General features: G+C 39.8%; 1 protein-coding gene across 2 annotated transcripts in view; it reads left to right on the top strand.

Moving 5' to 3' along the window:
- Window positions 1–13211, top strand: part of apba1a (amyloid beta (A4) precursor protein-binding, family A, member 1a) — a 57965-nt gene that overhangs the window by 30200 nt on the left and 14554 nt on the right. For both annotated transcript variants that reach the window (XM_056237393.1, XM_056237385.1), the window contains exons 3-4: window positions 1223–2892; window positions 8928–9038. In XM_056237393.1, the coding sequence (XP_056093368.1) occupies window positions 1291–2892; window positions 8928–9038 (1713 nt within the window). In that variant the 5' untranslated portion in view covers window positions 1223–1290. The remainder of the gene's footprint in view (window positions 1–1222; window positions 2893–8927; window positions 9039–13211) is intronic.

Below are 13211 nucleotides of genomic sequence, written 5' to 3'. Positions count from 1 at the left end.
CTCTTGTCTCGTCACATTCAGTTATGAATTACACGATTCACGATAAATGATAGCATGTTTTAAATTCAAAATGGTGAGATTTCTTAATAATTTCTTGCACCGCACATGCAGGCGAGAGATACATCTCTGATGCACATTAAAATACATATTTTTCAGTTGTTGGACGACTAGTCGACCATCCTGGCCCATCCCTATTTTGAGAACTCTTCTTTTGTTCATGGCAGTGCATCACCCACTTTCCTGGCATCAACTGCAGAAGTAGGTCACATGTAGTCGAGTCTAATAGTGCTGTCTTTCACTTGTACCAAATGCACAAGAATGCCCTCAGGAGCTCATTCCGACATTGAAAAAAGTGAAGAGGTTAATGTGTAAACATGACTGGTCAGATAGCTTGACAGGGGTTTGAATGCAAGTTCTCTCATTAAAATGATTGTGTTATGTTATTCAGCTTGTTTTGTTGTACATCCCGACTCAGCTGATGTTGATGAGAGTTATAAGAGGTACGAAAGTGGAGGCTTGGGGGGTTTCTACTGCTCTTTGCATTTAGCTATTGCGTGGTGATAAAGCTCTCAGTAAACGCAGACAGAGATGCTTCAACTGCTATACATAATTGCTTCAGTTTCATAGATTTTTACTAAATTTAGGCCTTTACTGGTTGAAGCATGTGTGAATATTATATAACCATCATAATCTTTGTACATCAAATACAGAGGGAGCTGATCTCGATATGTGGCAGTATAGTAAATGTCACTATGAATAAAACATCAGCTACAACAAGGCTAATGATGGATTTTCCCCCCTGGTAATTGTTCAGAAATTTGATTGGAGGTGAATTGGTCTTAATTCTTATTGGAAAACATTATAGAATGTAAGCCCAGGCATGTACGCCAAGCATACTGATACTTTAGTGGCATTTTGTATTTGGCATCTGATATGACTGGAGCCTTCTGTACACCTTCATACAGACAGATTATTCAGCCAAAATTACACTTTTAATTTGTTTAACAAGTACCTTAATTTGTTTTTAACATATTTATTTAGTCATCATTTCATATTTTTTATGCTTTTTCTTTTTAAATGAAAAAAAAAAAATACAACAGTATTATTAATTTCTTTATATGTACCTAAGGGAAAACTACTGTGTGCACTTCTTCAATGATCTTTCTTACTAAGTTGTTGCTGTTTTAAGATTTATATCTGTTTTTTGTTCATTTTTCTGCAGGCCGTGCTTGAGTGGAGCCCTGCTGGGAGAAGTAATGCTCTGTGTGTAGACCTTCCCCTCTTCCAATCATGAGCCACCAGGAGGCGCCACACGGCCAGGAGTTGAGAGAGGCGGCTGAGGCAGACCTGGAGCGTAGAGGCCCCGAGGGCCAACAGCCCCCCTCATCCCACCGTAGACGCCACGACAACGGAGATGGCAGCTCCCGCTCCGGTCGCTCCCGCAACCACCACAGCAACCACGGTACGGAGAATAACCACTACCAGTCCCAACAGCAGGGGGCCCCACGCTACCGAAGGTACGAGGGATCAAACGGAGGGACGAACCGCACACGTGCCACGAGGAGGCCGGCGGAAGATGGTGATACCGAGCAGCAACCTGTTCAGCAGCCCATACCACGACCTGCAGTTACACGCTACCGCAGACAAGGAGACAACGAGGCCCGACTTCGGGCACAGCAACAGAGACAGCGACAGCGGGAGAGGCAGCAGAGAGATGCCGAGAGAACCGAACAGCACAGGCTGGATCATCAACAGCATCTCATCTCCCCTACGCAAGCCATGACGCCCGCCAGAGAGCCAGAGGAAGCTGAGGAAGACGAGGGAGATGGTGGCAGCGCTTTGGCCCGATCCGCCAGCACCGAGAGTGGCTTCCACAACCACACGGACCGGGCTGAGGGGGATGCAGTCATGGTTCTTGAAGCGGAGCCCGAAGACGAAAGCACATACGGCATCCCACTGCGCCCTGAAGCTGAGGAGTACACCGAGAGTGCAGAGTCAGAGCAACAGCACGGTGGTCCAGCTTACCTCCAACCCCAATACCCACCTCAGCCACCGCCCCTACCTCGAGAGCCCCTGCCTAATGCCGAGAGGCCCCATGATGCAGAGACGCTAAACCCCAACTACTCCAATTATGTTTACACTCAACCCATGTGCCGCAGTCCCAACGGAGAAGGAGAGGCCCGTGAAGGTGGAGCAACAGACGATCCAGAGCCATACTCTGAGCCCTACACTGAATACACCCTTCAGGAGCACGTTTACGAGGAGATCACGGACGGCCCCTCGACCAAAGCTGAGGGACAGACTCCACAACAGCGTAGGGCAGAGTTCAGACTCTTCGAGCGTGAATTGTACGAGCAACAGGAGGCAGTTGGGTCCAGGCTCCACCACTACGACGAGCGGTCTGACGGAGAGTCGGACAGCCCTGAAAAGGAAGCAGAGTTTGCCCCGTATCCCCGAGTCGACAGCTGCGAGCAGGATGAGGACATTGACCAGATTGTGGCAGAGGTGAAGGAGAGTCTGAGCTCGCAGAGCCTGGACCGTGTCGCCATGGGCCTGGACAAGGACGGCGATGAAGAAGAGTGGACCAAGTCAGAGTCCCATGGTCAAATGGATGAAATCAAATCCCCGGAGCCAATAATTGAAGGAGAGGGGGGAGAGCAGCCCCCCAGAAGTCCCTCAGAAGAGACAGCTCCAGTCGTGAGGAGCAGTCGTGAAAAGAGAGATGCAATCTCACTGGCTATTAAGGACATCAAAGAGGCAATAGAGGAGGTGAAGACAAGGACGGTGCGCTCGCCCTACACGCCAGACGAGCCCAAAGAACCCATCTGGGTAATGAGGCAGGACCTGAGTCCCACAGCAGAATCTGACCTGCAGCCGTCTCTGGGGGCTGATGTGAGTATGAGCCGCACTATGCAAAATGTCCTGCTATCGTTGCTACTCTGTTGTTGCACTGCAGTTTATGCTTTGTAGCATCATCACTGCTGTTGTTTCCACAGTTTTATTTTTATGGTATATTCTTGCTTACAAAGTCACTCTTAAAGTGTTATTTCTCACAAAAATTTTTAATTCCATCATCATTTACTCATCCTCATGCCATTCCAAACTCAAGACTTTCTGTTCCTCCATTGAAAGTCCAGGTAGCCAAAATTTAGAAGATCCAAAAATGTTGTAAAGGCATTGTAAAACGAATCAATATGAACTGAGCGGTTTAATCCAAGTCTTGTGCAAAAAATACAATTGCTTTATATGATGAACTGAATTACTTTAGGCTTTTATTCACATATAAACACACAAACATAGAGCCCATCACATGCGGTAATGGGAATACAAAAGCTTGTGCATGAGTCATGTGCTAGAGCAAACCTCATTGGTTCTCGCACATTTGAGTTTCCGTGGTGTGCCATATGTGAAGCTGTTCATTGTTTAGATGTAAATAAAAGTCTAATTATCTGTCTTAGTCTCCGATTAAACCGCTCGATTCACATGTATTCAGTTTGTGATGCCTTTATGACCTTTTTTAGATCTTCTAAGTTTTGGTTACCTGGTCTCTCAATGGAGGGACAAAAGGACAAAAATGGATTAACCAAAATCATATACAGATTTTAAACAATGAGGTTGAGTAAATGATGACAGAATTTAAAGTTTTGGGTGTACTAACCCTAAAGCACATTTACATCATGCTACATTCTTCATCTGCCGGTCCAAGTGTACATGACACAATTCGTCAGATATTTGAGGGATTAAATATACGTCACCTGCACTTTTCTTTCAGTGCAAGCGCTCAACACAGAGGCCAGTTATAGGTCCAACTCAGAAGAAAAAAAAACACATCTGCTTTAACTTGATTAGAGTGATAAGATGTATAGGTCTATTTGCCTTAACACTGTACTCTAATTTATGTTAAATATTTGTAGCAGGTGCAGCAAATGACAAAAAAAAAACACTCTTTCAAGGAGTGCGTGTACAATTGCGTTGTTGTTCTCCTTGGCTGCAACAGCCTCACTGGGTGAATCACATCATTCCTCTGGTCGTGACTTCATCGCTCTATCACTGTTCATTTCTGGAGAGGACGGTGGCACACACTAGTCTCTGTCTCATGAGTGGTGCCTGCCACGGCGCCGGACAAATTGCATGTCGCTAGAAAATGAAGACTGCTCGCACTCATAGAACGGCTCTCCTTATCCGTGACCTGGAGAGCTCATCTGTATTCTGCGAGTGCTACTACACATGACCAGCGTGTGCAAATTAAGTTGTCCTGCTCCTCAGCCACAACAGACGTTGTCTGAACAAAGCATAGAGAGAAAGATGAGTTCTCGGTATAAGAAAGGCAACAAAATTACAATGTCTTTACTTTTCTTCTCTCTCGCTCCTCTTTTTTTTTCTCATTATCTGAGATAAGTATTACCCTTTTTATTAACATAATGAGTGGATGTCATTCAAGTGCGCCCGCGGTTAGTATCAACTTAATAATATCATCTCATGATGTGTGCTTGAGATTTTGGATAATCTTTTCTTTTGTTTTACATTTACATAATTAATAGATTCTGTGCTGCGTAATTTTACTCAATCAGAGCTGAATCAGTCACATTGTCTATTACCAACACATTACAGAAATACAGTATACATAAGTACACACAGTCTCACTAAACAAACAGCACAAAGCCCAGCTCATCTGTTAGCTATTTCGACAGTGTTAATTAATCACCATTGTTTATCTGAACAGTATTCATGAGCACAAGGCCTCATTTGGAAGCAGTTCTATGGGATCGAGGGCTTTTGGCTCTCTGATGAGAGGGAACATAGAAAGAATTGCACTTAATTGAAATCTCCCAGTGGGAGTTTAAAGAAGACACCAGCCACCACCCACTGCAATTATGGTTGATTTTGTAAATGATTGTGATGATTATAAATTTTCAGGTTTTATCTGTAGCATATTATTTTTCCACTCATATCCCACAACATCTTTTATTCAGATCATTGAGGAGGTTTCTGTGGGTTCCCATGTTATTTTAATATTATTTATATCCTATTTCAGTATTTATTAATATTTTGATTTGGCTTTTATTTTTACATTTTCAGTTTTCATTTTCATTTTAGTGTAAGTTTTACTCTTTTAAGTTTTATTTTTTATTTGTGTTTAGATTTAGTTCATTTTTAGTAGTTTTAGTACTTTGACTTAAACATTATTTCAGTTAGTTGCCAAGGCTAATTCAATTTTTGTTTTACTTTTTCATCTTAGATTTATATTTTCTTTTCTTTTATTTATTTAGCTTTTTTTTCAATTACCAAAAATGTTTTCTAAAGGGGTCATGTAATTTATTATTAATTGAATATGTTCCTTGAGGTACACTTATAATGTTAATATAGTTTTTTGCACCTAAAACAAATAAATACTGTATGGAGAAAAAACTTAATTTATTAGTAAGTAAGTCAATTTTATTTATTTACAGCTTACACTGACCAAAGTGCTGTACAAACAATCATAAAATACAATAAAATAAAATACAGTATTAAGTTAACTGTTACAAAGCAGCTGAAGCAGAGGCAAAAGCAGGATCCACGTGCAGCAGTGTTTTATTTAAATAAACTAGAAACTAAACAGACTTGGTAACCAGACTCAGGAACAGGACAGCGTGCATACAGCATTACAACAATACAAGAACTCACAAAGACTGGACTGAAACACAGGGCTTAAATACAGGGGCAAACGATCTAAACAGGATAACAAGGGGGCGTGGTTAATGGGAAACACCTGGGAAGACTAATAGACAGACAGGGAACCACTAAACATGACAAGACAAACCCACACCGTGACATAAACAAAGATGGAATGGAATGGAATGGAAATTATTTATTTGAAACAGGGACAATGCATAATAAACATTAAACTTGTTAAACAAGAGAATATGTCTTGGGCCAGGTTGTAGCAACATTTGCTAATTTCCACCTGTAGTCCCTGGGCAGGTATAACAAATTTAAAATTTAAATTGCACATGATTATGAAAAGAGTGATGTCCATCATGTATACAGGTTAGCAATACAGAAACAGGGAGACCATCAGCCTATTTACTCTCAGTTTCACCCCTCCCCAAGATAACAGTTACTAATCCATAAATTAATAATCAGGAAAGGCTAAAGAGGAAAGATGTGTCTAAAGTCTAGATTTAAAAACAGAAATAGAAGAAGCACTCTTAATGGCAGGAGCAGCAACTGCAAATGCTCTGTCACCTTTCGATTTAACACGTGACCGTGGGACGTGTAGGAGAGCTTTTTGGCAGTCCTAAGGGACTTAGGAGCTGAATTCAAATAAATAAGATGAGAAATGTAAGATGGAGCTTGCCTATTAAGAGCTTTAAAAACAATCAGCAAATATTTTTATTGAATTCTAAAAAAGACAGGAAGCCAGTGAAGAGGTATTGGAGTGATATGATTACGTTTTATTTCTGAACTTTTTTTGATCTGGCTTTTTATGCGACACTCACATCCAGTGTAGGCAAATGTTAGTCTTTCGTGATTTAACTCCAGTGGGCGGGGCCGATGGTGCGATGATGTACAACTATTCGTCGATGTCTTGCTCTGGAGGCAGGCGTATGCAAATGACGTCACAGATCTCGCAATATCCAAACGGACCGTTTTTGGAGCTTGATTAAATAAATGTTTTGTTTATAATGAGGATGGTTTAAGCTGTGAAACTTGTAGGATGTTTTAATGGTACAAAGAGCGCTTATGTCAAAAGATCAAGGAAAATTTGATTTCCCATGTCATAACCCCTTTAATAGTTTAACATCTAGTTGTTGTTATATCAACAATAACAACACTTTGGTCCTGTTCCAAATGCCACACTTCATGTGCACGTGGGGTCTTGTGGTCTTACAATGGCCTCCGCGTGCTCGTTTGTGTTAAGTCCACAAGACCGTAAGTTGTCCCACTTGTCATTTTAGGTTTCAAAAGGGTCTCCACAGCAGACGTGTATACCTGACAGTCAAAACGAGTTGGACTCAGAGGAAGATTGCGAGGGCTTAGGGTTCTATCTGGGACAGGGGCACTGGCGTTTCCATACACAGTCTGAGACCAGTGAAAGCTTTTATTTTGCAATTCAATATTTTTATTACGAAATATATTATCAGCTAACAATCTGAGTAAAAAATCCCAAAATCCTCTTCAAAAGTTCATATCTATTTAGAAAATTCTTACATTTGATTCATTCCCTAGAAATAGTGCACCATCCTAAACATTTCATATTAATTTTGTATTATAACATTCCTTTGTTTAAAAATTAAAACTTGTTAGTGATTCTCAACTGTAAACAACGGTCGTTCAGTGAATGTCTTTCAGTCATGCATCTTCCACATATCCCACAATTAAATCCCATTAAAGCTGCGCTGAACACTTGGTGGTGTCCTGCCCACTCCTATTCTGTGCTGTTCTCAGAATTTGACATTTCATCAGAAGCCTGTTATTTTCCCCCTTCACAATATGATTTATTTAGTGCAGTCAAAGAGACACAGAAAGAGACGGCCTGTAAATAATTCAGCAAGGCTCATATAACACCAGAGAAGAAAAACTGCCGTCTTCCCCTGCCCTCCATTAATGCTTAACATGCTTTAAAATGTATTATTTATTTTTATTATTATTATTTTTATTCAGTGTATAGGTAATTTATATTTCAGGGTGTGAAAAGTAAAAAATAAGTCAGTAACTATAATAGGGACTTCTAGTATCTGCTAACTTCATTAGTGCTGCTTATTCCACCAGTAAACCTGTCAGGGAATTTAGCAGAATTGAGTTTTTCCTGCAGAATAGCAGTGATGTAGCATAGTGTGGTGGTCTCTGATCCATGTCACTCTTGAGCGAAGCTGTTCCAGGAACGGTTTTCCCAGGTCGGGCTGTAACAGGAGCCGTGTTCTCCTCTGTTGTAAGTGGAGTTATCAACGTGAGTTTGATGAGAGAGGAAGAGGCTCTTCTCTCTTGTACTCTGGTCCAAAGAGCAACATCTGCTGTAGCACTTGATTTGAGTGTATTTTGAGGAAGAACATTTTTCACTGTTCATTGATATGGAAAATTTCTGGATGTATCAGGTAGATCGTCACCATGGTGATGAGGTGAGGAGCTTTACGTAAATGTGGTTTGGATTTATCTTCAAATGTTTTAGTATCAACGTAATGTTTTTGCGTTGCTTTAACTCATCAAAATAAGTTAACTTTCAACTTTTTTTGTTATACAAGATTCAACCATTTTTTAAGTCAGTTTAATGTAATTTAAGATGAAATGACTTAAACATCCAAGTTGATTGTGCTTACATTTAAGGCAGCAACTTTTTGTTTTACAGTGTTCATTTCCATTCTACACATCTGATTATATTATTGTAATGGAGATACATTGTGGGACTTGACTGCAGTATTTATATGTTATGACAAAGGATGAACAGGAAATATCTTTTAAATATTTCATTTGTAATGTGCTCTGGTTATTCAGGGTATGAGTCATTTGTTCTCTAGTATTTCACATGTTGGACTCAGATATGACCTCTTCAGAGGAATGAGGTGTAGTTTTGAGACAGCAATACTGTTTTCGGGTTCTTCTCTTTGGGAATTATTTACCTACTGTCTGAACTGAACCTACTGCCAACAATAGTCATTTAACAGTACATCGACAGTTTTCAATTGTCACATTAGTCTTTTTATTTTATCACTCGAGTCGCTTTGGTTTGAATCTGCCTCATTGCTTTGCTATTTAAATGATACCAATTTCTTTTATTCATTTATTTAATTTATTCAAAAACTGTGAAGACTTGTATTAACATAATGTACTCTAAATGTCACTGAAAGTCTCAGTACATGATTAAATGTAGTTTTTGTATTACTCAGTTGTCCAGAATGATAGACTGTAAAGCATGCAATATTAATGAATGTGTCTGTTTTGTCCAGTCTCCAGGCTCAGGCTCCACGTCCCCACAGGGGGCGGAGTCTTCCAGCCGTCCCCTGCCGCCACACGAGGGGAGCGACAGCTTTGAGTCTCCATCTCCAGCCAGTAAAGAGGTAGGAGCCTATGAATAGACCTCTGAAACTGTGCTGAAAATTGAAGATTTTTTTATTATTATTCTTGGTAATAATGTTGAGAAGGTGCTCTAGGATCTTAATTGGACACATATTACTGGCCACAGTATTAGGGCCCTGACTGTGTGTGATTTAGAAGTTATTATAAATTATTCAAGATACCGTTATAATAGATTAATTGGAGCAGATTCAAGTTTAAAACTGTATTTCTGGTTTGGCTATATATAATGTATTCGTGCTTTGCTATTTTGTTTTATTAATTCAGTTAATTTATTTAAATATATATACACTCACCTAAAGGATTATTAGGAACACCATACTAATACTGTGTTTGACCCCCTTTCGCCTTCAGAACTGCCTTAATTCTACGTGGCATTGATTCAACAAGGTGCTGAAAGCATTCTTTAGACATGTTGGCCCATATTGATAGGATAGCATCTTGCAGTTGATAGAGATTTGTGGGATGCACATCCAGGGCACGAAGCTCCCGTTCCACCACATCCCAAAGATGCTCTATTGGGTTGAGATCTGGTGACTGTGGGGGCCATTTTAGTACAGTGAACTCATTGTCATGTTCAAGAAACTGATTCGAGCTTTGTGACATGGTGCATTATCCTGCTGGAAGTAGCCATCAGAGGATGGGTACATGGTGGCCATAAAGGGATGGACATGGTCAGAAACAATGCTCAGGTAGGCCGTGGCATTTAAACGATGCCCAATTGGCACTAAGGGGCCTAAAGTGTGCCAAGAAAACATGGCGGCAGTGGCTCAGTGGTTCATGTAGGTTGTCTACAAACCGGAAGGTTGGTGGTTCAATCCCCGGTTCCACCTGACCAAGTGTCGAGGTGTCCATGAGCAAGACACCTAACCCCAGCTGCTCCCGACGAGCTGGATGGCGCCTTGCATGGCTGCCGTCGCCCGTCGGTGTATGAATGAGAGAGTGAATGGGTGAATGTGAGGCAAATTGTAAAGCGCTTTGGTGGCCATTGGGTCTGTGAAAGCGCTATATAAATGCAGTCCATTTACCATTTACCAAAACATCCCCCACACCATTACACCACCATCACCACCAGCCTGCACAGTGGTAACAAGGCATGATGGATCCATGTTCTCATTCTGTTTACGCCAAATTCTGACTCTACCATCTGAATGTCTCAACAGAAATCGAGACTCATCAGACCAGGCAACATTTTTCCAGTCTTCAACTGTCCAATTTTGGTGAGCTCTTGCAAATTGTAGCCTCTTTTTCCTATTTGTAGTGGAGATGAGTGGTACCCGGTGGGGTCTTCTGCTGTTGTAGCCCATCCGCCTCAAGCTTGTGCGTGTTGTGGCTTCACAAATGCTTTGCTACATAACTCGGTTGTAACGAGTGGTTATTTCAGTCAAAGTTGCTCTTCTATCAGCTTGAATCAGTCGGCCCATTCTCCTCTGACCTCTAGCATCAACAAGGTATTTTCGCCCACAGGACTGCCGCATACTGGATATTTTTCCCTTTTCACACCATTCTTTGTAAACCTTGGAAATGGTTGTGCGTGAAAATCCCAGTAACTGGGCAGATTGTGAAATACTCAGACCGACCCGTCTGGCACCAACAACCATGCCACGCTCAAAATTGCTTAAATCACCTTTCTTTCCCATTCTGACATTCAGTTTGGAGTTCAGGACATTGTCTTGACCAGGACCACACCCCTAAATGCATTGAAGCAAGTGCCATGTGATTGGTTGATTAGATAATTGCATTAATGAGAAATTGAACAGGTGTTCCTAATAATCCTTTTAGGTGAGTGTGTATATATATACTGTATATATAGGCAAGAATACATTGTTTTAAAATGTAATTTTTAAAGAAAAACGGTAACACTGTACAATAAGTTCTCATTTGTTAACATTTATGTATTAACTAACATTAACAATGAGCAATACGTTTGTTATAGTATTTATACATGTTTGTTCTTGTTGGTTCTCAGTGCATTAACTAATGTTAATAAATACAACTTTTGATTTTAATAATGTATTAGTAAATGTTGAAAATAACATTAACTAAGATTAATAAGTGCTGTAGAAGTGCTGTTCATTATTAGTCCATGTTAACTAATGTAGTTAACTAATGTTAACAAATAAACCTTATTGTTAAGTGTTACCCAAAAAAAACATTTCTAAAAAACATCAAACCCTCAAATATTATCCCAAAAAGCGGCATCTATGATCTCAGAGAAATTCACTGTATAATATATAGATATGTATAATATAACATAATATATTACTATACATTATCCATCCATCTGTATTGCTTACTATTATTTAATACAAAATACTATATTTTCATTATATTATATTATTGAATATTATAGTATATTACTGCAAAGCCCGGCTCGATCGGCCCAATGGAGGCATCCAATCAGCGGGTGAAGGTCTCTGCGTGTTACTGTCTTTTCTCGTGGCAAAGTATTTTTGATTAAATGCAATACGTGTCTCATGTATTCTCTCATTATATCATCTGACTCCATAAATGAAAAGGTTTTTAAAGATATCTGTGCATCATTAAATATAAGCGAAAGTTTGACTATTTCTTTTAACTCTAATGAAATAATATCAAAGTAAGTTAGAATAACCAAATGTAAGAATTTATTATGTCAGGTAAATTTATCATTCCAATTTCATAATCAGTTCAAAGATAATCAATACAAAACATCAAATGCTCTGGAATAAAGAGAAGAAATGCGAATCCGACATTTAAGAAATACGTGAAGCGGAGAGTCTCGGCCTCACGGGCTCATCTGAGATACAGAAAAGGAGCCCCGAGCCCCCTGCTACATTTCATTATATAGACAGACCCCATTTCATATGCAAACATAAGTTCGAAGTGGAAATTCACCTCAATCACCGTCCCAGACTTACTGAGGGCAGAAGTTGATTTACATGGAACCATTTGCTAACAGTGGGAATTTGCAACGAGTTAACACCTTCTGAGAGCAGGAGGGTTTAACTATCCACCCTCCTTTGTGTGTATGTTATCTCTAAACTCTTAAAAACCTTATTACCTTTTGTTTGACTTATTTGGAAATGAGACATTTGTACCAGTCGCACTGAGACATTTCAAATGATACCAAACATGTATAAAACTGTATGATAATTGTTCACATTAAAACCATTTAGATTCTTGTTTGAGTTTGGGGAATCTCTGCAAGAGTGAAGAATGTAGATTAGGATGAGGGAGGTGAGACCTTCGTCTCAATAGTGCACGAGGGGGAGTTCAAATGTTAATTTTCAGCAAGGTCCTTTGTCCAGTCTTACAGTTTTATTATATTATTATATATTATATTATCATGGTATGCTGTATTATTTTCTATTATATAATATAATATATTAAATTATATTTTATTATATTATATTGTGCAATATAGAAAGGGACACACCATACCTAAAAATAACTGCTTAAAGGGATATTCCACTTTTTTTGGAAATAGGCTTATTTTACAACTCCCCCAGAGTTAAACTGTTGAGTTTTACCGTTTTTGAATCCATTCAGCCGATCTCCGGTTCTGGCGGTACCACTTTTAGCATAGCTTAGCATACATCATTGAAGTGGACAAGATCATTAGCATTTCTCAAAAAAAAAATTACCAAAGTGTTTCGATATTTTTCCTATTTAAAACTTGACTCTTCTGTAGTTACATCGTGCACTAAGACCGACGGAAAATGTAAAGTTGCGATTTTCTAGGCTGATATGGCTTGGAACTATACTCTCATTCCTGCGTAATAATCAAGAAACTTTACTGCCGTACCATGAGTGCAGCAGGCGCAGGCACTTAGTCCCGGTCACGTTGGAAGTTACCGAGCTGGGGACTATTTTCAGGCGCTGCGTCATATCATTACGCCTGCTGCACTCATGGTACGGCAGTAAAGTTTCTTGATTATTACGCAGGAATGAGAGTATAGTTCCTAGCCATATCAGCCTAGAAAATCGCAACTTTACATTTTCCGTCGGTCTTAGTGCACGATGTAACTACAGAAGAGTCAAGTTTTAAATAGGAAAAATATCGAAACACTTTGGTAATGTTTTTTTTTTAGAAATGCTAATGGTCTTGTCCACTTCAATGATGTATGCTAAGCTATGCTAAAAGTGGTACCGCCAGAACCGGAGATCGGCTGAAT

Source organism: Rhinichthys klamathensis, unplaced genomic scaffold, assembly GCF_029890125.1.
Source record: "Rhinichthys klamathensis goyatoka isolate OS25496 unplaced genomic scaffold, OSU_Roscu_1.1 h1tg000019l_1, whole genome shotgun sequence".
In the NCBI taxonomy this organism is placed as follows: domain Eukaryota; kingdom Metazoa; phylum Chordata; class Actinopteri; order Cypriniformes; family Leuciscidae; genus Rhinichthys; species Rhinichthys klamathensis.
Note: the sequence above shows the minus strand (reverse complement) of the source record. Positions and strands in the feature narration are given on the sequence as shown.